The 27,768-nt window shown below is 41.1% G+C and overlaps 1 protein-coding gene across 25 annotated transcripts in view; it reads right to left on the bottom strand.

Annotated features, from left to right (window-relative positions):
- Positions 1 to 27,768, bottom strand: part of Pkp4 (plakophilin 4) — a 224,988-nt gene that overhangs the window by 36,240 nt on the left and 160,980 nt on the right. For 10 of the 25 annotated variants that reach the window (XM_036184716.1, XM_036184700.1, XM_036184712.1 and 7 more), the window contains 6 exons: positions 17,254 to 17,385; positions 16,957 to 17,144; positions 13,953 to 14,502; positions 9,745 to 9,933; positions 8,110 to 8,329; positions 1,004 to 1,136 (listed from right to left, as the gene is read on the bottom strand). In XM_036184716.1, the coding sequence (XP_036040609.1) occupies positions 1,004 to 1,136; positions 8,110 to 8,329; positions 9,745 to 9,933; positions 13,953 to 14,502; positions 16,957 to 17,112 (1,248 nt within the window). In that variant the 5' untranslated portion in view covers positions 17,113 to 17,144; positions 17,254 to 17,385. The remainder of the gene's footprint in view (positions 1 to 1,003; positions 1,137 to 8,109; positions 8,330 to 9,744; positions 9,934 to 13,952; positions 14,503 to 16,956; positions 17,145 to 17,253; positions 17,386 to 27,768) is intronic. The other 15 variants (XM_036184718.1, XM_036184713.1, XM_036184703.1 and 12 more) reach the window with 5 other exon arrangements.

Below are 27,768 nucleotides of genomic sequence, written 5' to 3'. Positions count from 1 at the left end.
TAGTGTTTTACTTTATAATTCGTGTTCACCTTTAGGTCTGAGGCTGTTATGTGGTTTTACACATTGAGCAGGTAATAAATGTCACTGCAGGATGATAAGGCCTGGAATGTTAAAAAAATCTGCATGCTCCAGAACACTAGCCAATAACCAGTAACTCACTGTTTCTATAAACACCAAAATACTTGTCTTGACCAGAGCCTTCTGTGATAGATTATCTCCCCAGTTGAGTGAATGCAGTAATTTTTAATCTAATAGATCCTTTGAAAATATTTCTAAGGCTCAGATTGAAGTGATTTTTGCTTCCTGTTTGATAAATATTCTAAGTGGATGAGCTCTGACAGGCTGAAAGTACCCAAGGCAGTCCACTCATCCCAAGTGTGCCTGAGAGGCGATGCAATGCACAGTCAAGATATAAAGGGTGTCTGGAATCACTTCAAAAGGAAATTTTTAATAGTTTTTCATGGTGCTAAGTGTGGTCAGAAGATTTTCCTATGTCCTGCCCGGTCCACAGCCACTCAGGCCCAAGTAAACACACAGAGGCTTAATATTATTTTTAAACTGTGGTGGACTGGGCAGGACACAGGAAAACTTTCTGCTATAGCTAAGGATTGAACTTAGAACCTTGTAAGCACATACTCTGCCACTGACAAAACCCTCAAACCCTAGTTATTTTCTAATTACTTTTATTTTTTTAAAAACCTTGTTATTACTTTAGGTGTATGGGTGTTTTGTCTGCATGTATGTATGTGCAACATGTGTGTGCAGTACCCACAAAAGCAGACGAGGGCATTGGGTCCTCCCTAACTGGTATTCCAGATGGCCGTGAGCTGCCATGTGGGTGTTCAGAATCAAACCTGGATCCTCTGGATGAGCAGCCAGTGCTCTTCCCGCTGAGCCATCTTTCCTGGCCCCCAAGACCCCAGTTATTTTTAAATAGCAAGCAAGCAGCTGCTAAGCGGAAGTCACAGTGTGCCCACATCATGGTGGGCTCTGGGTCTAGTACCTCCATCTTCACTTTGTTATCCCCGAAGCACAGGTGCTGCAGGTAGGCTGCGGCGTTTGCCTGGACGGACGGGAACTGGTGTTGCAGCATGTGAATGACTTCTGGCAGCTCAGGGTCGCGCCAGGCAAACTCCCTACATGGAAGAGACATAGCTTCAGAAAGGATGCTCCAAGTGGGGCAAGCCATTTCTGATAGGAGGGAAGAGTTCATCAGCAGAGGCAGAAATCAGAAGTTACAAAAATCCTAATGCATCTATTTGGAAATGATTTCTCCCGATCATGTGTACAGAGGCCCAAATGCTTAAGATCCCAAAGAAATCATGGCACACAGACACAGAGAGAGCTAAGGGAACAAAGGGAATTCTTGACATGGAGAGCTTTTCCACTTCAGTGTTCCTCCTCTGGATTTTAATTTTATGCCTTTCTACCCACCTAAGAATGCAGCAGATGCCACACACAGGTAAACGACTACAATTTAGCTAAGTGAGATGTCACACCCAAGGAAAGGAAGGCCTGACGGGAAAGGACAGAGCTATACCAGCTGCTAATCACAGATAAGGTGGGAAATCACAGTGATTGTTCAGAAACTTAAATATTCATAGCTGCTCTTGATTATGAGACAGAAACACAGAGTGAAAAAAAAGGTAACTTGTCAGGAAGGTTCTATCCAGGAAAAACCATTTCTGACACACCCTGCCTTTCTATTTTCAAGAAATTGTATTATTATTATTAAGTAGTTCTTAGTATGTCAAGAATCAGGAACACATATTCTGTGTCAGACACTATCCCAGGTGTGATCTCTCTCTTACCCCCAAAGCCATGTGATGTGAACATATGAGTCCAGGGAGCTGGGTACACAGTGACTAGCAGTGACATCTGCACGTCTCCACCATCAAATACAATGTTTTGTTGTTCTATAATAATGAGCACACATTTACACTTACTGCAGATTCTTTATACTTTGTTTTCAGGAAGCATCTCACTGTCCAAATTTTCTGATGTCATCTGATCTGCCCACTATTTAGAATCTTTGCAACTTGTCTATTTTACATGGAGGTTCATAGAACCATAGAAAATGGTTCACAGAACAAATATGTAGATGAAAGGATGCCATTAAACTTTAATGGAAATAATAAGCTTGGGCTGGAGAGATGGCTCAGTGGTTAAGAGCACTAGCCGCTTTTCCGGAGAGCCTGGGTTCAATTCCCAGCATTCTTGTAGCTCACAATTGTCTGTGACTCCAGTTCCAGGAGAACTGACACCCTCACACAGACATACATGCAGGCATAAGACCAATGCACATAAAAATAAATTTAAAAATTCTCATAAAAAGAAAATAATGAATTTACACTAAGTCAATAAAAATTACTTTTCATACTAATAACCAATTGAGATTTCCATTGGTAAGTTGGGTTTTTTTTTGTACATGGATGCTGATACCCATCATTTGTGGCAGCTTATTTGGAGGTATCCCAGTTGTCCACCAAAGGGGCATAAATGAACTGTGAGGTCGTCTATAATGGAATAGTACCTGACAATAAAAAGGAGTTGACTGGTATGCCCAGTATTGTGCACTGACCTTTTGTTTTAAGCAAAAGAAGTCAGATACCACAGTCTATGATATAAGATGCCACTGAAAGGAGCAAGCAGAGCGAATCAGTGCCCACAGAAATCTGAGTATAACTGTCTCCAGAGCAAGCGGTGCTGTGGCAATGAACTGGAAATTATAAGGAAAAAAACTTTCTAGAACAATGGGGACACTTTAAATTATTCTTCCTCTAGACAGGGTCTTACACTCTAGCTCAGTCTGGCTTTAAGCTCAAGGCAAGTCTTCCTGCCTCAGCTTCCCTACTAGCTAGTTTATAGATCCAAAAGTGTCACTTGGGTAGAGAAGGCTCCAGGTATTAATATTTCGTTCCTCTTTAAGGGGCAATTACATACCTGTGCATACGTACACATACCGGTTATGCAAATGAACATTTGGTGCGCCCCTACTAAGTTATAGGAGTCACCATGGCTGCTGAAGATCCAAATGCCCATTAAGACATGGCCTTTAGACACAGGCTCCCATTCACAGCAAGGGCACAAGTTACCGCTTATCCAGTTTTCTGCATCTAGCCCTGTCTTTGCCTTAGCTGCTCCTCTGAGGCAAGTACTACCAAATCCCATGAGATGCAGACAAGGAACTGGGGTAAGTGGAGGTTGGTGAAACCCCAACAGTCTATGTGTTCCTCCCTACAGAGGACATAAGTCTTGAAGCAGGGAAATGCAGCATAGCCACATCTATATGGGAGATAACAATTAGTATGTGCTGGAATCACAAAGGATTGGTGGTAAGACTATCTATACAGTTGCTCAAAACACAGATGCCTGTAATTTAAGTCTTTCCTCACCACCCACCCAAATGTCAGTGGGCTCAGCTATCCATCCTTTCTATCTTTCCTAAACCATCTCAAGACTCCTAGACTTTCCCTCTGCTTCAAAAACCACCTTTTCCAGATTCAGTCTTTGTCTGGCAGCCAGGTTATCTAAAAAGTCGCCAGAACCCATGTGATGCTGGGTAGCTATGCCAGTCTGCTTGCACTCCAGCCTCGGAAGGTGGAGATGAGATCCCCACATCGAGCCAGCTAACAGACTCATCACTGATGTGAGAGCCTGCCTCCTTCAGCAAGGTAAAGCCACTGAAGAGGATCCTCAACACCAACTTTCAGCCCTCCCTGCATCCATTCATATGCAGATACATATACACACATGGGTGTGCACACCACACACACACACACACACACACACACACACACACACACACAGAAAGAAGAAAAAGAAAATCAAAAGAATTGGAGTTCTACTGCTTTGGCCAAACCCTTACGGTCTCCAATCACTGTTAGCTGGCGTCAGCTGGCCATCAGTGTGCAGCTCCCTGTCTGTAAAGTAAGAAGAAGACAGCTGTCCTCTGGCTGCTCATGGGAACGGCTCTAATGGCTACGTGGTGAACAGTCATTAACATTCCCCTCTGAAAAACAAGGATTTCCAAGGAGGACATTTTCTGTAGTAGTTTCTTTTTTCTACGTTCAACTGTGTTCACCATTTCTGATTAACCATGTAAAGTCTATTGTCTAAGGCAGTGTTGGAGTACCAGCAGTGTGGCCTAATCCTTTCTGATAACTCACATTTATTGCAAATATATACTTTTCCCTCTTTAAATGGTACAGTGATGGTTAAGATTTCCTGACATACCTGGGGGCCAGGAAGATCAGACAACAGAAGAGAAGCTTCCAGAAGGAATAGGGCAATGGTTGGCATCAACATCACCCTAGACTTAAGCTCAGCAGAAATTTACCCTGGGAAAACTGCTACCAGTTTCCATGCTAACGGGATGGTACCACTGCAAGGATTTGCTTAATTACAACCTAAGCCTATACTTTTCTTTTTTAGCTATGGTTCTGTATTTTGATGTCCCATAAACGACAACAAAATTGAGGTAAATGTGTGAAGGAACTGTTTCCCATAGGCTCTGGATAGGTAACACATGAATGAAATCCTTGAGAGGAGGAAAATACCCAAGGACTCCCACATATACCTGTCTCCTTAGGGACATTTTCTGTATCATAGTGAGCAAACGCTTGAGACTCAAAGAGTACAGGATGGAGTTGCCGCACGGGGTTAGGAGCAGTGGTGAGGACTGGAGGTGGGGGTGGACTGGAATTTGTTGGTACTAAAGAAGGTATAGACAGGGTACTAGTGAGGCAGGGCTGTGCAAGTGCAGGGCACCCCAACAGGACTGTCTGGTGCAGTGACCACTGCACAACGGAGTTGAACACACAGTAGGTGATACTGGACTCCAGACCTGTTGGATTGAAAGGTGAGTAACACAGAACAAGCCCTCAGAGGCCATGTCCGAGCAGTCCAGACCATGCAACAGAATAAGGTTGATACTCTAGGGCTGAAACACATTGGAAACAGGCTTTTCAATGGGCAAAATCAGTGTTGCCAGTGTCAGAACGTCTACTGGCAACTTAGTTATCTGTCTGCCACAAGAAACTTGCTGCCGTAGCAGGAGATCATCTAATCCAGGTCCCCTTGTTCACAAGAGGCAGCAGCTAATCTGAAATCACTGGAGATGATGGATGGGACAAGAAGCAACAGGAGAAACAGAACCAGAGGCAGCCCTGATCCTGGACCTTTCAGAGGAAGAACTTGAAGCAACTCCAGTTATGTTCAAAGACTTAAGAAAGAAAGAAAGAAAGAAAGAAAGAAAGAAAGAAAGAAAGAAAGAAAGAAAGAAAGAAAGAAAGAAAAGAGGAGCTGAGCATGGTGGTGGAGCCCTGGGACCCCAGTGGACAGAGGACTCTGCATGTTCCAGTGAGACCCTATCACAAAAGCCACCTCACACCACACAAAGACAAGTAGCGAATGAGTGAGTAGATGAGGACTCTTGTCAGAGACATGAGAACTGCAGAAAAAGAACTGGGCTGACTTAAAAAAAAAAAGGTTCAAGTATTTGAAATTAAAAATAAAACAGCAGTCAATGTATAGGCCAAACAGATACAAGACTACAGTAAAAAGTATGCAACGCTAGAAGACAGACCCCTAGAAGCTATGCGGCTGAGGGAGCTTACTAACTCTCAGGATCACAGCGTGACTTTAATACATGTAAATAGAATCCCAGAAGAAGAGGGAGTTTAGCGTAGAAAAGAATTTAAAGACATAAAAGCTGATTTTTTTTTCTAATTTTGGCAAAACCATTAATCCATATTCAAAGAATTTCACCCGCAATCAGGTCAAATGCAGAGACCACACTTCAGCTCATCACAGTGAAATGCTGAAAGGTGAAGGGATCAACAAAGAAAGCTGAGAGGAAGCACATTAAATAATGAGGAAAGTACAAATAATTTCTTATTTCTCACCAAAAAACAACAGATGTCTGAAGACAATGAATAACACCTTTTAAAGTACTGAAAGAAAAAAAAATCACACTTGTAAATCTTGAAGTTTATATGTGGCAAAAAATATCCTGAAATGTGAGACAAAAACATTGGAGATGAACCGATGTCTAAAGAACTCAAAACAAATTCTTCAAGCTGACGGAAGTGAGACAAGATGGAGACCCGGGATTACAGGAAGACCTTCAGTGGTGAAGGTAAACATAAAAAGATTTGTTTTTATTTCTCTTCATTTCTTTCAAAGTGACCATTTTCAGAGATAGCAGTACTGTATATTATGGGGGTTCAAATGTATATGACAGTGACACAGAGGTTGGGGGCAGAGAAAGGCCACCTGTCAAGCTGAAGGCCTATACTGAAGGAGCAGGCCTTCCACAAGAAATGCTCTCACACTGGTCTGGGCAGAAAAAACCATTTGTGTAACTAATAATGTCCGTTTCTAAGCTAAGATCCTGTCTTTTAAAGTCATAGTGGGGACTGGTGGTGGGCATCTGAATCCTAGCACGAAGAGACAAGACTGAGGTAGGAAGGAAAATCGGGTAGCCAGCTGAGCTACATGGCAAGGGCCTGCCTCAGAAGAGCTAAAAACCAAACAAAATTGTAAAACAGCAAAACAAAACAAAACCTAAAAAACAGAATCCTTACAGATTTCCTTTAATATAGTAAATGTCAGTAACTTCCAGCCTCACGGAGACGTCATCAGGCTAATTATATAGTAAGAACAGTAGAGTCTGAGGTGAGTAAAATGTTCCAGTTGTTATTTTCACAACTGAGGAATAGCAGTTGCTGTGAGCCTATGATTCACATCATCTGGATTCCAGGGTCAGCTACAGTAAACGTACCTGTTACTACAGGATGACTCTCTGCTTATCAGAGAAGCTGCACAGAATCAAAGCTTGCTGTAATATTTATACATTAGACTATGAAATGACCATTGTGTGAATAGCAGAAGTAAGTACATTACCATACATGAAATTCTTGTTTATAGTGAATCAGTTCATATTAGAGGTCAAAGCTGATGTCTTCGGGGTACATCTTCAACTGGAAACTCTAGTCACACCTCACTGCTCTTTTGGGTAGTTATTATTATCTCTCAAGTACAGCTAGGGTATCAAATCACCTTGAATCCAGAATACCTTTGGGAAATTTTGTATGTGTTGGGGATCATAACATTTCGTCATTCTGAAGATTTTAGAAAATATTAATTTAAGAAAATTTCTGACAATTATATAGTTCTTTTTGAAAAATCCTTATGATAGCCCAAAATGGCAAACCAGAACTACAAAAAACAAAATGTATGCCTAAGCCCAAAAGAATCTTAGGCATAAAAGCACACTCATAAAGTAGTTTCAATAAATCAGTGGCTTCCCATCCACCTAAAGCACCTTTACTTACTCTAGTTAGTGACCAGAACCTAACTTTAGTTCACAGGCACTAGAATACATTGGTAGGTTATTAAATTTAAATAGATAATTATAACAACTTCCCAGTGAAACAATTGTGGGCGAAGAGTGAATGAAATCTTGCTAATAATATACGGCTTAAAATAATGCCAAAGTTACTTAAAACTTAGTAATGATTCCATTCTTTCAGAAATGAAAATTCTTTAGTCTTGAAACATATTTTCTGAATATTTTAAGTGGCTTTCACTAAAGAGGCCAATTTTTCAGACTCAATCATATTTACCATGGAAAATGTCATGTGAGTGGCCAAACAAAATAAAACAAGAACACAGGCCCATTATCTCTCAAATGCGTCTTGCTTGTGGGATGAGAATTTTTGTATGCTATCTTCTAAATGACACAATGCTTTGTAAAGGACCTTATTCATAAACACTGTACCTAGCACTGACTAATACAACTGGAAATGTATACATCTTTTCTAATTTAGAATTAGTAGATGAACTTTCTAAATGAGGCAGTCAAAGTGGGGAGGAGGATGGCCCTTCAGTCTTTTGTCAGGCCTGAGTAAAGTACCTTATGACGAATGCTACAAATAATCCCACTGATCTGTGTGTTCTCTAAGTTATAACCAAAGTCTGGGAAGAGGCAAGCCAGCTTAAAAACATAAAGTCAGGTGGAGTAATCGAGACTCGACAGGTTAAAAGACGGGACAGTGGAAGCGGTGAGTGTGATGGAGTGTCCTGCAGCGTCCCTCAGCTACTTGCCTGGGGTCCTTCTGAATGCTGTCTATTGATGGGGATCTTGTGGCGCCGTCATCAGCTGGCCCTGTGTGCTGCGGCCTGTTGTAACTGCACTCTTGGACTCGGTACTGTACTGGCCTGTAGGGCTCTGCGTAGGTAGCTGCTGTGTTTAGAGCATAGTTATTTCTTTGGTATGTAAGGGTGCTTCGTTGGCTGGATGTCCTTTGTAGATTTCCAACACCTACTACAAAGTCAACATTTTGAGAAAGATTAGTATGTTCTCCTCAGAGGTGTACTTTTCAAACACACATTTTTTTTTTTTTTAACTTTTAAATACGATTAAACATTTGGCAATTACATCAACTGTTTATTTTGACGCCATGAATCTGCTTATTGGCTTAGTTATATTAAGATTTAGGAACTTAAAACTACATGAAATTAATCTCAGAAATGAATGGTGGGATATCTTAATTTTAACTTAGTGATTAAAAACAAGGTCTTTACTGATATTTATAAATAAACCATCAAGTTTTTAAACATCCCACTTTACTTCTATACCTATGGTTCTTGGCAATACTGGGAAAAAAAAAAACCCTATGTCACAAGAAAAATGGATTTTAATTCTTCGGCTACTCCCAGAAATTCTTCCGTGATATTACGCACAAAGCGACTGTCTGCTGCACTGAAATTCTCTCCTAATAGTCCCAGTGTTGTACCCGAGTCTTTCTGCAGTTAGAAAGGTTGTTCACCCTTTCTCAGTCCTCTTAAAGGAATTCCTCCTTACAGAACCTAACAACAAATGACCATTTCCTCACTAACAGCTGCCAGAAGGAAAACTCTCCAGGAGACCAAACTTTGCATTTCTGGTAAAGAAGCAATGTAGTTTTGTATTTGCTAGTTGACCTGGGAGGGGTCTTCCAGAGGTGTGTCTGTGAGGATCACCACTGCTAGCTGGACTTCCATGGGCATATTAGGAATCTCTAAGATTTGGGGTTTCTGGATACTAGAAGCTGCCTTTGAGACTTCTCAAAGCATCCCTATGGTACCTTCTGGCAGTGCACACCAAAAGGCTATAGCTTCCGGTTTAGCACAACTTGTGGTAAGAAAAAAGGTAAGAATTGTGGCGCAAGGGTGTGAGACTCAGTAACCTGTTTATACAGGTTTCGACTGCATTCTGTCCAGGTCTGAGTCTCTCACAGATGTGAGTATTCAGAGCAAACCCCACATGGATAAAAAGAGTGAAGCCAAATCAGCTTCACCTCTAGGCTGACTAAATCAGCCATTAAGTCACTCATGTGGATCATTTCAACACCTGGTTCAGGCAACAAACATCACAAAGAAGTACTTCAGCAAATGGCTGCCTTTCTCTACCTAATATGCGTCTAACCCGAGGGAATCATATTTACAGCTTTCCAAATTCATCCCTAAATTAACAGCACAATCACTATCTTCATTGATTAGATTACACCATGGTAAAAATATATTATCCCTAAGTACGTGCTAAATGAACTTCTGTTTTACTGTTCATTCGTTTGCTGTCTCATCTGCTTATCTGCCAACTAAATGGGCAACACAATCTTCTAATGGAGAACTCAATCTCCGGAGAATCCCTCCTCTGTCGGGCCAGGGAAATCAGGAGGGCAGCTGGCCAGGGCCCACCTGAGCCTGTGCGGTACAATGCTGTCTGCGATCCTTGGAGTTCCACAGTTCCATGGTTTGGGCTGCGGTACACTGGACTGTAGTAGGTCCTCCCTTCATAGATAGGAGTGATATGCAAGTCAGGAGACACAGCCGAACGAAGTTCTTGCCCAAGCTGACTGTGCTGGCTGGCATAGGAACTCCGTAAGCCTAGAGGTAGGAACACAGCACCATCAAAACTGAGAAAATCATGGTGAGGTTGAAATCATTTACCCCAATTCCAGTCCCAACCAACAGGACAAGTGTTAAGGTTTGAAAACAAAAACTACTGGAGTTTTATGGCAGTGGTTCTCAACCTTCCTAATGCTGTGACCCTTTAATATGGTGACACCCAACCATAAGATTATCGTTGCTACTTCATAACTGTAACTTTGTTACTGTTACGAATTATAATGTAAATATCTGATATGTGACCCCAAAGAGACCCACAGGTTGAGAACTGTTGTTCTGCAGGGAGGAAGGCCTGGTATGAAAGGGACTCTGGAAACCTTGTGTTTTTAAAAAGAAACTTTCTTGATAGCAAGAGAGAAGTTAATTTCCTAATAAAAATGTATTAAGTTTGATTTGCTAAAACTCACTCTCCAACTATGGGTTACTGTATGACAGTGACCAAATAGAGAGTGTCCCCTTCTGCCATGATTACCATTTAAACATCTTAGCGTCAGGCACTGCATAAGTGCTATTTTGGTCAGTGGTGGACCGTCCATCTGACGTCCCTTGAGACGGTAGCACATGGTGACGTCACATCAGCTTAGCTTATGTAAGTATCCTCTATGTTCGTACAGAAACAAAACAGGCCGGCACACCTCTTGGTGGAGCCTGCATGAAGGGAGCCACAGGTGAACTAGCAGGGGTCTGGGCCTTCTGCTGCCCACAGACACCTCCACCTCACCAGCAGGGAAAAGTCTACTGTGCTTCACATGGCTGGATCCCAAAGCCCGAGACACTCTTTATATACTGTTTATCGGTAAAGGCTGATGCGTAACAACTGTTTGAAATATATTTATTAATTTACATATGGGTTTTTATTGGAAAATATCGGAAAGTTAATGGCACTAAAATCTAAATATTACCAGCAAACTAGTAACACTATGAAATTAGTGATCACTATGTTCTTTCTTAAAACAAAACAAAATCCAAACTTGTTCTAACAGGAGCTCAGCACTCTCATCCACCATCTTTCTAGTATAGAGGGAAATGCAAAGGTACTATCTAACATTAGATGATTTAAAATATTCTGATTCAGATTGCAATGTTTATACACAGGGCTCATGATAGAAATGGGATTTCAAACACACATATTTTGTTTTTTAAATTAAATCAGTGCATTCTATATTATGCCGGTCACAAGTTTGTGATTTGTCATTATTAGTAAGTAAACCTGTCACTTCATTAGGAATATTAACTAAGATGGCGTTCTAATTATAAGCAAAAGTAAGTCAGCATACACTTGCTTTTGAAAAGGCCAAAGATAATACAGTAACTAATTGTAAAAAGGATCATTCCCATCTAATTAGTTCAGTCAATCAAATCACAACTAAAAGCAAGTGGAGTGGGCCACTGAGATGCAAAATTAAGAGCCCAAAGGGAAGTGTGCATACCCGACGATGGAGACATCCACGCTTCAAGGACCAATGATAGAAAGCCTGGATACTCGACAGTCTCATTTACTCACTCAAAAGTCGATTTGCAATCCCACAAACACCGTTTTGTACACTTATTACAATGATGATTCCATGTGATCCAAAACTTTGTATTTAAAGCATTTAGAATAAACAAAATTTATCTTTCAAGCACTGATTCTTTTTTTAAAATTTTCCAAACATAATTATACTCAAATTAGTGTTTTGGGCCACATATATTTTTCTATGATAGGAAATACATTTTATACTCATTATGATATCAATTAAATTAAAATCACAGCTGGACATGGTGGCTTACACCTTTAATTCCAGCACTTGGGAGGCAGATACAGGTGGATCTCTGAGTTTGAGGCCTGCTTGGTCTACATGGTGAGTTCCAGGTTAACCAGTGCTATGCAGAGACCCTGTATCCAATACAAAACAAAACAACAATAGCAAAAAATTCACAATCACCAAATAAATCCATAAATTAGGGTTTCCATTTAGAATCAGTGGTCAAGTAGACAGGAGATAAAAATGCCCTAGAAACCCTTCCTTTCACTGAAAAGTCTAAGTCTAAGCAAACTCAGCAATGACAGGCCAGTTCTTACATATATGTTTTCTACATACATACATATATCTCTCACTTCCTAGTAGCTGGGAATTATGCATGGCTCTTCCACACAAACCCAAGGGAGCTCAAGTCCTTGGAGCCACTGATCTGCTGGGGTTCTGGGATGGGGGATACTTCATAACTGCCTCCAACATGACTTGGCTGCATGCTTTTCAGAGGTCTTCAGAAAACACTGAAGTCAATCATACCCTTCTGATGGCAAAATGATAGAACGGGTCATTTCACAACTAGGAATTGCTCTGGGTTCAAATCCGGCTTCACCAGAAATGCTTTGTAAGAATTTGTTAAATGAGAAAAAGCTTACAAAGGTTTCACATTTTCTAGAGGCCACAAGATAAAATGTATTAATTTTATCCTCAAAAAAATATTAAAGATTTTAATAAAAAAGTCCCAAAAGCAAAGCAGCAAGTCATACAATGGAGAAACAATGTAACTTATCTCAAGTATAAAAACTTCTTAGACATTTTAAAAATCACAGAAGGCCTGAGCCTGCTTTTTTTATGATAAAATGAATAATAAGCAAACTAACCTTAGTCATAACTTAGTAATGGCCCCAGTTATACCGCCTTACCCACCAGATTGGCCCATTCGAGGTGACAGTATAAGGAGCCTGGAAAACTCAAATTACAGGTCAAAAAATACAAATGCATGTAGTGCTGGAGGCCAACTTGACAGTCTCTTTCAAGGGATGCACATACTTTGAAAGGGCAATTTAGCTTTGACAAATACACCCCATAGGTAATACTGTATTTATTTATATGAAAGGATGTGTCCCTGGCAACTAAAAATAACAGACAAATTTGAATTAAGGGGAGGCAATTAAACAAACCATACCACATACAGAAAAGGAGTATCGTGCATCTCTCTCAGAATGAGTGTGAGCTCTCAGACACACTGTTGAGAAAGGAAGGCACAGAACACAGGCATGACAGAGTACTCCCCATGTAACACACTCTTCTCTAGGTCGTGCACATGCAGACTGACCCGGTACATGAGACTGGGTGAGGGCAGGGGAAAACCTAGAGACTTCTGCTCTTCATTTCAACTTTTCCTGTATGTTTTTCAATTTTACCATTCTGTATATACCTTGTTTTAATAAAATCTTTCTGGCAACGCAAGGATTAAAGCCAGGGCTTTGCACAGGACTAGACAAGCACTCTACTACAACCCTCCATCCCCAGTCCTAAACACACACTTTTCAAAGAAAAATTCCTCTTACTGAAAAGAACAAAGTCATTATAGAATGCAGAAAATCTTTTTTGAAAATCCCCTGAAGGGGACAGATATAATGCCAGGAACCTGGTGTCTTTCTAATTTAATCCAAATGGCATTTAAAAGAAATTCATAAGGGCTTTGTGCATTTCCCATCAGGGTGCCCAAATCAAAATGGTAGGATATGGGATTCATATTCTAGTACACATAACTATAGCATTCCTCATGAAAAATTCAAGCAGGTATTCTGACCTCATATTATAATGAATTGTGTGATATAATGTATATTGCGATATATCAGTATATAATAAGGGTGCATGGAGGTAAGTCTAGATGTTCAAAACCAACCCTTTTTGGAATATAATACTAATAAAGAACTTAGAGGCCTAATAAATTTTTTAAAAATTCAGTGTGTGCAAGCGCGCGCGCGCACACACACACACACACACACACAAAATCACACTTTATATACCATAATATTTTGAGGGGAAAAATTAGATGCCTCACAAAAGAGTTCTGTGGATATATTATACAGTTTCATACATAAAAGAACTAAGCTTGAAAAAGAAATTAACTTTACGTTTATAGTCTAACGTTTCTGATCAAACTTCCAGGCCTTTCTTTCTCCAACAATCATCATTTCCGTGTGAGCACGGGAGGACTCACACCCTGGGCATTGTACAATGTGCACCCATCCTCACCTGTCAAGCTGTCTGGCCGAGGTGGAACCATCCTCTCATAAATGTCATACTGCTGCTGTCCGAATTGGTCCATGTCATGAACAGTCCTTTGCAATGAAGGTCCCAGATGCTGTGGTACGGCAGTCATGCCCGAGCGTTTGGGGGACGATGACCCCACTTGGCCTTGGGATGGGGAAGCTACTCGAGTCTGGGCATCTGTCAGGGTCAGTGGGGACCCCACCCTGGTGGTGGTCTGGTATTGAGGGGCTGGTCCGTTAGGATTGGAGGTCTGTCGGGAGGTGACAGAGCCAACCCGGCGCACAGCTGTTGGGGAGGCGGGTCTCTGTGAGTATGGAGAGGCGGCCCGCTGAGCAGGGAGCGTGGTGGAGGAGTAAGCACTGGGGTTCAGAGGTCGGGAGTCGGTCACTGACGGAGAGCCAAATCCACTACCCAGAGAAGTTCTCAGTGACCCCCTTGAAGGAGACACGCCTGTGCTGGTGACATAAGAAGGAGACTGTGCTCTAGATGGAACTGAACTAACTCTTCGCATGGCCCGATTGGCTACTGATGGCTGATGAGAGGGGAGAAAAGAGAACGGGTTTATCCAGGGTTTTGCGTCCATTGTCATTACAGAAATAAAAACGCATATAGCTCACACAGCATGTGACCCCTGATCTCAGGCAGCTGAGCTTCTTCTCTGCCTTGAGCTTTAGCGTGAGATCTTAGCTTTTGCTTCTGCTGATTTTGGAGAGGTAATCTGAATACTAAAACTAGTCAGGAGAAGAAATCTGAAGACATTTAATAGCTCTTTTTTGTCTCTACATTTTTCATTTGTTACCTCTGCGTTTTCCGATACACGGAATGCTTTAACTCCAAGTGCTACAAATGACTTGTGAACATGAAGGGCCCTGAGGCCATGTGCTTGTATCATTCTCTGTGAGTCAAACTGCGGCCAAGGCAATGCGTTTTGTAGAAAACAAAAAACATATTTATTTCATCTCTCAGCCTAATTGTAGCTGAGGAGTATTTATGGACAGCTGGTCTTTAGAGGTTGGCTCTGTTAAGCTGGGGGATGTGTTTTTTCCAGTGTCTAAACACGAATTTGTAGATAGTGCCTGAGTCCAGTTCTCCTCCGATAATTTAGTTCAAGGAAGAGCCTGGCCAGACAGGTGTCCTAGCCAAATCCTTAGCTCTGTTCTTTTGACCTTGTCTGATATATGAGCCCTTTTAGTTTAGCTGGTGGATTTAAAGAGATGCCAGTCAGACACCCGAGAATCTGTCCCAGTAGAAGCAATGCTCTAAGCCTTTGTTGCCTTTTTTGGTCTGAGCAAGCTGGAAAAGACCAGAATGGAAAATGAACATTTCTATCATGGAATAGTCTGCTATAAATCTGTAGACTTCTACACACAATGGTATCAGGCACCCTTCTTGATGTTAGGTAACAGTGAGGAAACTGGACAGGAGAAGCGGCTGAGGGGTGTGGGCATGAGAAAAGGAGGTGGGCTGAGGGATGAAAACAGGCCTTAGGCTCTGGGTGACGGGCCCTGCTCAGTTATTTCTGGAGTGCAGCCACCATCTACCTCTCCCTACTTTCAGTTGTGAGGTGAGGAAAGAAGCAGGACTTTCTGCAAGCCCAGATGTCACTCAGACACCTCAGGTGGCTTCGACTTTAACACTTCGGGATAGCAGTGGTGGTGCTAAGGGGATGTGGGGAGGGAGGAAAATGGAATCTAAACAAGGCTTGGGTGCTAACAGAGTCAACAATGCACTGACCAATGGCATGACACCCAGCTTAGATGGCTAGATAATAGGTTGTCCAGACTAAATGCAAATTAAGTCACAGAGACCTGCTTGTAATACAATGTTTCTGCATTAGGGACACAATCGGCTTAATACAAGTTTTTACTTTTTGAAAACGACGTAATTATAACTAAGGATCCAACTGTAGTTACGGTAATTATGCAAAAGACTAGAGTGCAGCTGGTGTGGAGACCCTCCAACACAGATGAACATCCACAGGGGCTCAGTGCAGAGTGCCTCAAACTCACCACACACCTCTACCAGCTACCAAGTACATGCATGGAGAATGGGCAGGCTGGGAGCACAGCCTCGAGTAGCTGGCTACAAGGGTAAGAGCTACCTTTAAGCTTAAAGTCAAACACTTAACTTTTCCTAAACTGATGGGCAGAAACGCCCACCACTGTATCATAGCACTTTCCTATAGTACTGGGAAGCTGGTCCTCTGTGGTGTGTCCTGCAGTGTTTCCTGGGCTGCATTGTGAGGAACACAGTGACCACCCAACTTTTCTCATCCTTTTTGCTACTTTTCAACAACTAAAGGATTTCTATGGTACTTGGATAGAGTGCAAGGCCCATTGGCTACTATGGCTCTTAATTCTTACATAGTCTGGTGGGGCGATGTGAATTAAGTGGTAACAATGAAGCAAAGGAGCATTCACAAACATGCATGCAACATTGTATTTCTGCCTACTGACTGAGTCCTAAGTTAACAGAGTGGATATGCCTCCACACAATGGCTTTATAAGCACATGGATCCAGGAAAAGAAATACCCCCCTGTTTTTAAGTGAATGATTTTAGTGAAGGTGGACACTTTTGCTGAGAGTAGACTATATCCCATGTCATGGAGATGGAGAATGGTTTTCTGTCCTCTGGGACTTTCTACAGCACATTTTAGTGATGGAATTGCTAAGGTTTAGGATCCGCTCAGGAACTATGCTATCCTCACACTCCCTCTGGACTGTTCATATCAAATTCCTTGTTTCCTGAAGAATTACTCTACTGCATCTAGGAACTTATAAAAATTGATTAGTTAAAAGTAAATGAATTCAAACAAACATAATTTCAGGCTTTCTGCTAGAAATATCCTCAATACTGTAAATCAAACAGTATGCAGTGATGTGAGTGGTTTTTCACTCTTTCAGTTACACACGTTAGCTTTGCGTTTGTAAGTGATGCCTCTAACAGTTCCATAACTAAGAGGGTGTTACTAGATGGCTGACTTACCTGAACCAGTGTTTGTCCTTCAGCTCTCGAATTCCTCACCACGTGGTTACTCGTTGGTCCCGTGAATGGATGCTGTCTACTGTCTGCCTTGCTCACTGTTTGGTTGTTGTGGAAACTCCCTGCTTCCTGGTACCCACTGTCAGAATAAGAATTCATTTGGGTTGAACTTCTTGAGTTTCCCAATGATCCTGCAAGAACGAAACAGTGGGAACACCCTGATTACACACTTCTGAGGCTCACTTTCAAAGTGAAAATATGAAAAGAAAAATTTAGTGTTTAAAATAGAACACAACAGACCCTCACTTTCATGGAGAGACGTCTGTTCTGGTGAGTAGAGTGTCCCTTGTTCCTGCTCTGTCCTGATGAGATAGTTGTTGGGATGGACAGTGTCAGAAACTCTAGGTTTGCTTACACCAGTATTTGGCACATCTGTAAGAAAATAAGTTTATAGTTGAATTTAATGACATTACAGAAGAACTTGTTTAAAGGTATAGATATTTGTCAATAGCATTCTATAATCCATAGGTTACTAGAAGGCTCTGTTCACCTTAGTAGCACAGTTAGTGAATGTGTTCCCCACACTCAGTTTAGTATTCTTTGCTCAGTTTCTTGAATGTTGTTTGTTCTGGTTACAAGTCCCAAGTTAACTTATGTATTATATTACATCAAAATCCCCCCCTTTCACAGCTTCCTCCAAATACATTCAGAGGTGAACTAAGAATGATGGCCAAATATTGGGGTGGGGTGGGGATTTAGATCTGAACTGTTTAAAACAAAACATAAGACAGACTTACCTTATAGTTCTTGTTACTTACAGTCAAAAGAAGTCTACAAAGTACTGAGCCACAAGTCACGGAGGCACTAACATCTTATCCACCTGTTTCTTTGTCCTTTTAGTTTTTCCCAGGGGAACCTATACAGGTATAACCTGACCACTGTTTCTTCTAACCACCCTCTCTCTCATAGCTTGTTGTATTTTCAATAGTACTATTTGCTACCTTGGCCTTAAATGACAATCACCATTACCCACACCAACTCATCTGTGTCTCCATCCTAACCTGATTTTTAATGCTGTACTTACGTGATATAGCTCACGCTGATTTTGTATACCACTCAGATACCCTCTTTCCTCTCAGACATGAAACCTACATCTCTCCGTGTTTGGGTTGTCACCATTTGATCTCCGTTTTCAGATTTAACCTTTGCGGAGCTAACACACATTTTCAGAAATGCTGCTTCACTTTCAAACATTTTAGCTAATTCTGAGTCACATTCTGAGCTCAAAATACAACTCTAAGGATTTCAATGTCTTCACTAGGATTTCTTCCTCCTTTCTCAGGGATCTAGTGTATCGGCACTGTAGGAATACTCTTTAAAGTCTGTAAGTTCAGGGAGGCAGACTTTGGTCTCATCGTGGCTGGTGCCTCCCCGGTGCCTCAGGTAATACCTTGTACTCAGTGGGTGCTCAGTAAGTATCTGTTGAACAAACTGAGTAGCAATAGCAGCTCTCCTTTACTGGGTACCGATTCGGAGTACTGTGCTACACCTTTATTTATGCATTCAATAAAGTTGATCTATGCAAAACAGAGTAAAATTTTTGGGCAACACTCATCGAGCTAGTCTAGAGGACCATATGAGAGAGAACTGGGGAATCCGAGTGCACTCTAAGCCTTGAAAGTGATGTCAGATTCAGGCTGAAGTTGTTTTCCGGCCTGTGGGAAGAGATGCTGACATTCCTCACAGGGGCTTCTAACAGCCTGGGTTCTGAGTCATCATTTGACAGTACTTTCTACTAGGCGGTAGAAATCTGTGACAGCTCTGAATTCTCAAGTCTGGAATTTTAATATAAGATTTCAGCTGCATGTGGCCTCTCTGGTAGATGGTAAAACATCATCTGAGTCACTGCCGGGGAGTCAACACTGAAGTAACCTGCTTCATTTGTAATCTTCTACTAGAGGTTTCTAGAGCTCTGCACATGGTGTATAGCAGTTCCCGAAGGACTCTGTTGAGGCTTCGTTAGCACACAGAGAGTATGCCCGGCTAGAAGAGTCACAGGGAACCAGAACGACCACAGGCCCACAAGGGGCATTCACTCAGGCCTGGAGAACACTGGGCAGGCGAGGGGAAGAAGAACAAAGCTGCCAGAGAGACTGTCACTGTCCCAGATCACAGGCACACACCAATGCACGCACACACCCGCGCACGCACACATATGCACACGCACACACGCGCACCTAAACCAGAAACACATGCCAATCTTTAAAAGGAACAGACTTTAAGCATACCCCACTCATGTGTGTGCACGCGTGTGCATGTGTGCGTGTGTGTGTGTGTGTGTGTGTGTGTGTGTGTGTGTGTGTGTGGCGCATGCGTGTGTGTGCATGTTACAAAGATGGAACCTAGGGCCCCACAGATGCTAGGCATGTGCTTTACCACTGAGCTGTATCCTCAGTCCTAGTTTTAGTTAAAGCCTACAGTGCCAATACATCAACGAGTTGGGTTAGAAATACCAAGTCATATGCAATGTCTCAGATGAAAAAGTTTCTTTACAGAAACCCAAAACAGTCAAAGTTTGTATATGGTACCCTTAGAAAACACATAGAGAGCCAAACCTACAACTATACAGAGCTATTACCTAGAAAAAGAGAGTCACATCTTAAAATTTTTGAATCTGGGCTACTCTGTCTTTTTTAGCCAATGGAGTATTATCTCAGAAACCTTGAGACAAGTAGTTAAACCTTTCTTCATGAGAAATATACAGGGCTGGGATGTAGTTAATTGGTTAAGCAACTGCCCAGCGTGTACAAAGTCATAGGTCCCCATTGTTCCTATTTGTGGACTGGGGAAATAGTTGGGAAAGTGTTTGTTCTGCAAGCTTGAGGGCCTGTTCAATCCCCTAAGCCACATAAAACGCCAGAGTGGCAGCATGCACTTGTAACTGCAGCATTGGGGAAGGGGAGACAGGAGGGTCCCTGAGGCTCCCCAGCCTGCCAGCTCACCTTGTGGTGAGCACAAGGCCAATGAAAGACCGCCTCAAAGGAGTGGTAGTCCTGAGGATGGTAGCCAAAGCTGAGTGCTGCCCACCCCCACGCACCAACACATCTGCACATGTACTGGCACACACAAATACTCAAATATGCTCATCCACATACACACATTAAAAATAAAACCTAAACAAATTGAGAGGAAATACAAATGAGTATATTGATTCTACACTGGTCACACTAAAAATGAAAACATACACACAAAAATACTAACACCATTAGTATCTTTAAAAATAGAAAAGCAAATCAAATAATATTACTCTAAAAGCAAAATTATGCATGCACCCTTGGAGTCTTATCCCCTGACTGTTTCTTCTAATTTTCAATATAGTGCCATAGGAGCCAGAGTACAGACAGCAAAGGGTACTAGTAAGATGACTGGGGTACTACAATACCACACTGCCACGCCAGCGGCAGAGTCTAAACAGGAGAGCTATGTAAATGGGTGTAGAGGGAGAAGGAGTTTTGTAGCCTATCTCTAAGCAAAGATACCAGGTAGAGTCATGACAACTTGATAAAAAGATCCATTTAATATGAGCTATAAATCAATCAACCTTTATACTATGCACAAGCTCCTCAGCCACTTTTTTCTCTCTGCGCAGTCCATCAGTAAGTGTCCATAAGACAACAGGTGCTGAAATGCCTTCTGATTCATTACAACAAAGTTAAGTGGCTTTCAAAAATAGTTTTGCTATTATTCACTGGGTTTCCTTGAACATTAATTTATAAAGTATATACAGACACACACACAAATGCATGTACTTGTGGTCACAATGCACCAGATAATCAGAACACCAGTTTCCCAATTAATTGACAAAAATTGTCCTGACTTGAGAATGGTAGGGTTGTAGCTCTTGGTTATGTATTACTTATGCAATCTTACTTTACAATATAGCTTATGCGGATTGGAAGAAGGTACTATTCCAATTCAGAGAAACCAGAGGCATAAAGTACAGAGTGAATGATCTCATGACTAGTACTATAACCTAGAATACATAGTTGGCAGGGCTGTGATTTTATTTGGTCAGGATAGGAAATCAAAACATTTCAATGATCAATGGCATGTGAATGCTACTTTTAACTGCATCCTGAACAACATATTACTCAAAAGACATCATAGACATGTTTTTATGGGCATTTTCAAACATCAGTTAGCATCTTCCAAGAAAGTGTGAATAGAGCCTGAAGATTCTTGAGGTACAATGGAATCTCCTTCCGTACCTAAGAATGGAAGATAATGGAATCACGGTCCTTTCTGCCTGTCAAATTTAATCTGAATGCTTCTAATTTTTTTAAAAAGATGATTAATTAACAAAAAGTTTCATCTATGAAAAACATTAGGTTAAGGATAATAATGAAAAACTGACATGTTATTTACCTCATGAAGTTCCTAGTCAAAGATGGAATACAACATAGATTATTTTATGTTTTCTGAAATATCTACCTCCAAATAGATCTCTCTCTCTCTCTCTCTCTCTCTCTCTCTCTCTCTCTGTCTCTCTCTCTCTCTCTCTCTCATACACACACACACACACACACACACACACACACACACACACACACACGGAACATTTGCTTAGAGAAAGTCTTCACTAAAGAATCTGGAGTCATTAACATGGCTCTGCTTTGTTAAGCCACATGCCATGCTGTTAGATTGTATGAGGCGAGGGAGATCTGCACTGTGTAAATCACCATGGCAACAGGAGCCTAGAGCTCAGGGGAGATTTTTGGCATCTACAACACTGTAACGAGTCTTTCTGGAACCTCCTTGCTGGTTCTCCCCATCTTCCAAGTGGCTATGGGTTTTAGGAGATGGCAATATCTAATTAGTTCCTTCCAACTCGGGCCTGTGAACCGAGGAACACAGCATGAATCTTCGTGATGGACCCCAAGGCTCTCACTCCTGAATTGACCTCTGATGCAAGAGGAATCTACTTTCTACAAGTGCGGTCACAATGACTCTACACAATGATTCTCCTATGCTCAGAAGCAAAGTTCCAGGACAAGTTCTGAAAGAGGGCCGAGGCCTGGCCCCCAAATGACTCCTCCTACCTAGAACTTTGTGGTATGTATGATGTGTCCTTACAGCAGACAACCAGGAACGGAGGGAAGGAGATCGCTTCCTGGAATGACTTTTGGAGTGAAAGTTCCAAACAGGGTGAGAGAAACATGGAACACAGAAGGCTTCCCTGGTACATGGAAAAAAGGTGGGCTGATGATGTAAGAATATTAAAGACACACACGACTTTACTGAGTCGACAAAAGTCACTGTGTACATAACCCTTTTTCCAGGCTGGATTTCTAATGGAAGTACATATTCGAGAGAAAGGGTTGAAACCCACGTTTCATAAAATTATTTCTAGTCTGGCTTTCTTGACTATGTCTAAGTGCTAATGAATATTTATATCAGCTTTTAAATATTCAGGATAGCCCTGAAATTTTGCTCATCTAGAAAATGTTATATGAAAAGCTCTGGGAAACAGAAAACCACTGATGAAGTGTGCCTTCTAGTTTACTTCCAAGTGCTCACCCTGAAGTTCACTCTAACGGCTTGCCTGTCTGTGTCTTGGTTTGTGGCCAAAGCAAATGTTTTGTTTGCCCACTGATAGACTGATTTCTACAAAGACAAACTTGAAAAGTGCTTAAGTTCTGTGCAACACTGAAGAGATGCCTCACAATGAACGCTTTCAATTCCTGAATTTTATCCTAGAATGTGAAACCATTAAAACAATTCCAGAGAAAAAGAAGAAATGGGGTTTCCACACATAACCATGGCAAAATGAGTGTTTATTAGCTATTTGTAGACTGTGCAGAAATTAACACACAGGTGTTTTACATGACAGAACACATGCTTTGTTACTATAAAAGGAAAGCCAGTAAAAACAAGAAGAAATATAAAGCGGGAAAAGAATGGACCAGATACAAAGTTAACAGCTAGGTACTCTGAAATGTCCATGGGCCTTGGATTCATTTTGGGAAAGTTGAAGAAAAAAATTAAGGAGCTGGGTATGGCAGTGCATAACTATAACCTTAGCACTTGACAAGCTCAGGCAGGAGAACCACAAGTGTGAGGCCAGGTGGCTACAAAACCAGATCATCTCCACACAAAGCTTAAGGAATTCATGGGGATATAAAAAGTTATCAACTTATGGGGAAATATAGCCAAGCACTTGAAGTCACTCTTATAATTTTTCATGGACAGATTTTATTTCTTTTGGAAAAAAATACTCTCAGACATAGAACTGAGACTATCAGGAGGCTGGCGAGATGGCGTGGTCATTATGAGGGCTGGCTGCTCTTGCCACAGACTCTTCGTTTGGTCTCTAGCGCCAATGTCGGGAGGCTCACTATCACCTGCAAATCCAGCTCCAGGGGATCTGACACCCTTCTGTTTCCTGTGGGCTCCTGCATTCACACACATACACACATGGTCAAACAAAATGTCTTGAAAGAAAGAAACGGGAGTATCTGAAATCGGGATATAGGAAGATGCTACAGATTGCTTTTAATAAAAGCAAAACCAGGCAGGCATGGTAGTGTACTTGGGTTGGAGGCAGGATCAGCGTAGGGTCATCCTTAGCTACACAGGGAATTCTGGGCCAGCCTAGGCTACCTCAGCCCTCTTCTCTACAAACGTAACAAAGCAATCTCCCCTATTACCACACGAAGCTACTAAGGATGACATTCCCTAGCAAGGAACATAAAGGAGTCTTCTGAAATCAACTGGATAGATTTATCAAGGCAAAGCCAAGTGTGGACTGGTGCACAGCAAGGAAGTGGGCAATGCCAGGTGGGAACCCCAAGCAACAACCCCAAACGGGACCTTTGGCTCTGCACTGAGGAAGGGGAGGAATGGAGCGTTCTCAGACTGGGTTATTTCTATTATATTTTAGAAAGTTCATTTAAAAATCTCAAATATGCAGAAAATATGAATTAAATTAACACCCACTTGCTGGGAACCTATGTCATTTGTTCCACAGTAAGTTTCTTTCTACGATTTAGGGGCGAGAAAACCCTGTACAATACAGCCAACCGTTTCTGTCTTTTATTCAGGTCACTTTGATATGTCATTTTAACCCCAATATTTCAAATGATTTATGTAAAGAATTTATAACACTTCTAATATCATCCATTTATCTTTTTCCTTTCTTTGTTATAGAATCTTAGTACCTCTTTTAGCAAATCATTCATCTCTAAATATCTCCATGTCCCTTTATAAAACCAGGACATTATACAACTGTAATTAGTTCAATACCATATACTGACTTCACAATTAATTTTCCTAGAGTCTTGAAAGTGTTTCTGTTTAGCTGTCTGATACTAGTCAGATCAAAAGAAGACTCTGTTTTATTTGTACAACTGTTACATAAGCCCCTTAATACAGAAAGGGATGAGCACTGCTAATTTTCATGTCTTGTCTCATTGAGGAAACCTCAGCAATAAACTGGCTTCAAAGCCTGAAGATAATGGGCATCTTGTTCCAAACCTAAATTCTGAATTTCACTGTGTTTGGTGAAGCCTGAGCACAGAGCTTAGAAGCCCTCCAGGGTATCTGATGTATAGAGAAGTTTGGGACCATCTGGGGAAAGGGTTGGAACCCTAACTACTCCAACGATATTAAAGAAGGTTGCTTTCTGTTTGTTTCGGTGGTGGCTATCACATTAATTTTAAGAAGAAAAATATGTCTGAACTTTTGAGCCATATATGAATCCAGAAGGAAGCAGAGCTGGCAGGGCACAGTACAATAATTCAATTAGTCCAAGGTCATGATGCTTTCCAGTGAGTGTCTGTAAGAACTGATCAAATAACAACTGTCAGCATGTGTTTCAATCTCTATGGAATGCTATGATTTACGAGTATTTAGTAATGAGTTCTTTAAATGATTTTATTCCTTTTAGTGTGCCTGTAAATTCAATGATATGAGTATATTTAAAACAAATGACTTTAAAATCTTATTTAGAAACTTAAGAACTCACTGAAAATTTAAAAATGCATCAAGATTTCCTTCTTGTATTCTGGTAATACTGATCACATGGAGATGGGGCTCTAGTTGGCATCCACAGAGGTAGAGACCATTCAGCATTTTAAAAAGGCAAACCGCAATGTCTAAGTATAGGCAGGCACTCCTGCTCTGGCAGGCCCAGTTCCAGAAATCTAAATTACAGAGACAACCAGATATGCTAAGGAGATCTTCACCCCTGTCTGTCCAAGTGAAAAACTGAAAGGAAGAGGAGATACCACTCAACACTTAAAAAGACAAAAGCATATCTTTACATCCTTACACAGAAACACAAGATTTCTTACCAGGTTGAAAAGGAGAAGGAGGAAGAGAAAGAGGAGGAACAGGAGAAGAAGCAGAGGAGGAGAAAGTCACAGGACAACAGAAAGAATGTGGTAATTTGTGTGAAGCAAACTAAATTCACACCTGTGCTTATTTACAGAAAAGAACATAATACACACCAGCTATTAGTCCTCTCTGTGTGGTTGACAGGGAGGTGTGCTACCATGTCGGAAGGTGTAGGAATGATGCAAAGTTTTTCTTTGCTACAGGTGTTTCTGGACTTTTAAGTTCTAACAAACAAAAAAGCATATTTTACTTTTGTACCAGTTCCTTCTGTGTCTGTGACTAAGTCAGGCCCACACAAACAAAGGGGGTTTAAAACTTGGACTAAGTTTGGGTTTTAAAAGAAACTCTTATCCTCCTGGCATTCAGAAGAGAAATAGGAAGCAAGTGAATGTTAAATTTTGTCATTTGTACAGTTGATAGCCACAATAAATCACAACACCCAAGATCTTCAATAACACAGTAGTCGTTTTACACATGAGTGCTGATCTAATAGTCTATGTTAGTATGTACAATATAACACCACTTCCTACTGTATCCCTTTATGAATTCGCCACATTTCTACTGAGGCATAACCTGCTCCCATTTAAGCTCGTGTCTTATGTCATGATGAACTAAAGCTTTTTTTGTGTTGCAAATTGCTTGTTCCAGATGGAGAAAGACAGAAAGAAAAATTGTCTTAGGTCTAGTTTCTCATTTATCTTCAGTATTTGTGTCTGGGGGCTTACACCCACTCTGGTGGCAGAACTTGTATCTATCCATTTTAGAAGCAACAAAAAAAAAATCCCTCTCTACATATAAACAAAACTACGGTTATAGTCTTAAACTTGGCAGAATACATTAACTTCTAATGTCACACAAGGTTGAAATCAGTGGACAACATTCATAAATCATGACATTTCAATACATTGTATACACAGTAAATGACTATAGTACTTGGAAAGTAAGTAATTGCTTTAAAATTTCTATTTGATTACAATCCTTTCCTGTCCCTTCCACATTTAGTATCAAATATCGGAAGTCCTTACTACATAGAATTATTGTTTTCTCCCTACTCATTTGAATCTACTGGGCACATGCAATGCCCTGTGGGCAACTACAATTTCACCTGTTTCATTATCTTGTGCTGTTTGTTGATTTTTTTTTTGAGAAACCCTAATCTTTTTGGCCTCTTGAATTTCTAATTTCTGAGTACCAATGCCCCGTCACTTAATATTCATTAATCTTTTGAACATTTCTTTCTAGGAACCATGGCAGTGTTAGAAACAATGGGCTTGGCCAGGCCTGGTGGTTCAGGCCTGTAATCCTAGTTACTTGGAAGACTGAAAGCAGAAGACACAAAGTTCAAGACTTCTCTAGGCTACAGAGTGAGTTTGGGGTCAGCCTGAGTAATTCTGAGCCCTTGTCTCACTATAGAAGTAAAAGGAAGCTGGCAATACAGCTTGTGGCAGGTGGTAGAAGACTTTATCTTATACACACAAGGCCCTAGCTTTGATGCTCAATATGAAAGAAAAAAGGGAAATCCCTTTGCCCCTAAACAAGAACAGTAAAACAATGGGTTTCACTGACTGTGTGGTGGGTGGTATAGACCAGTGCCTTTCAGCTCTGCAAGGTGGGTGTTTCTGGTCTAATCCAGTTTTCTGGGACAGACTCTTCCCATCCCCCCACTTCTCACACAGACCCTTTCAAACCGGCAACTTCTCAGAATATAGTGATTTTTTTTTTTTTTTCTGGAACAGAAAAACTGTGAAATTGTGATTTGTAGCAACTTACATTTCACAAGCTATGGCCAGAGCATGTAAGCAACAACCAGTGAACAGTGAAAAAAGAGCTAATCTTGTCATCTTGGCTTCATAAGCTTCTTTCTGATGGCCCGACACTGTTACAGCTATCCATTAAAAAAAAAAAATACAATTGATGGGTTTTACCCCTATAAAAAAAAACCCCAAGTTTCTTTTCATAAAAGATATTCCACACAGTGCATCTACTGCGAGAGTCTACGTGCCCATGTTGGCTTTCTCACTCCCTTTGGCCCTTTATTATTTTAGTACATGTTTTCTGATATTCTGACATTATTTTCTATTTCAATATATACTGTCTTAAAAGTTTACCTCAAGCTTTGAAGGGTCATAACCAACTGTACAAGTATATAACATGTTCAGAGATATTCAAAGGTAAATGATGAAAAATGATACACTCATGAAACCGAAACAAAGATAGCATGGGAAGGCACGCCCTCTGAATTGTTAGAGTGGAACACAGGTTACTAGAAATGCGAGACTAAAACATACAAAGCAGAGACACAAGACAGTAAATTCTCCTCCCCATGAAAGACAAAAAGAAGTGGACCGATGTTTTATGAAGTGAAAATAGGATGTTGGTGATGTAGAAAATGCAAAGTGATGAAGAGGGCAGCAGGCAGAG

This window comes from Onychomys torridus, chromosome 4 (assembly GCF_903995425.1).
Source record: "Onychomys torridus chromosome 4, mOncTor1.1, whole genome shotgun sequence".
In the NCBI taxonomy this organism is placed as follows: Eukaryota; Metazoa; Chordata; class Mammalia; order Rodentia; family Cricetidae; genus Onychomys; species Onychomys torridus.
This window is presented reverse-complemented; position numbering and strand designations above follow the sequence as displayed.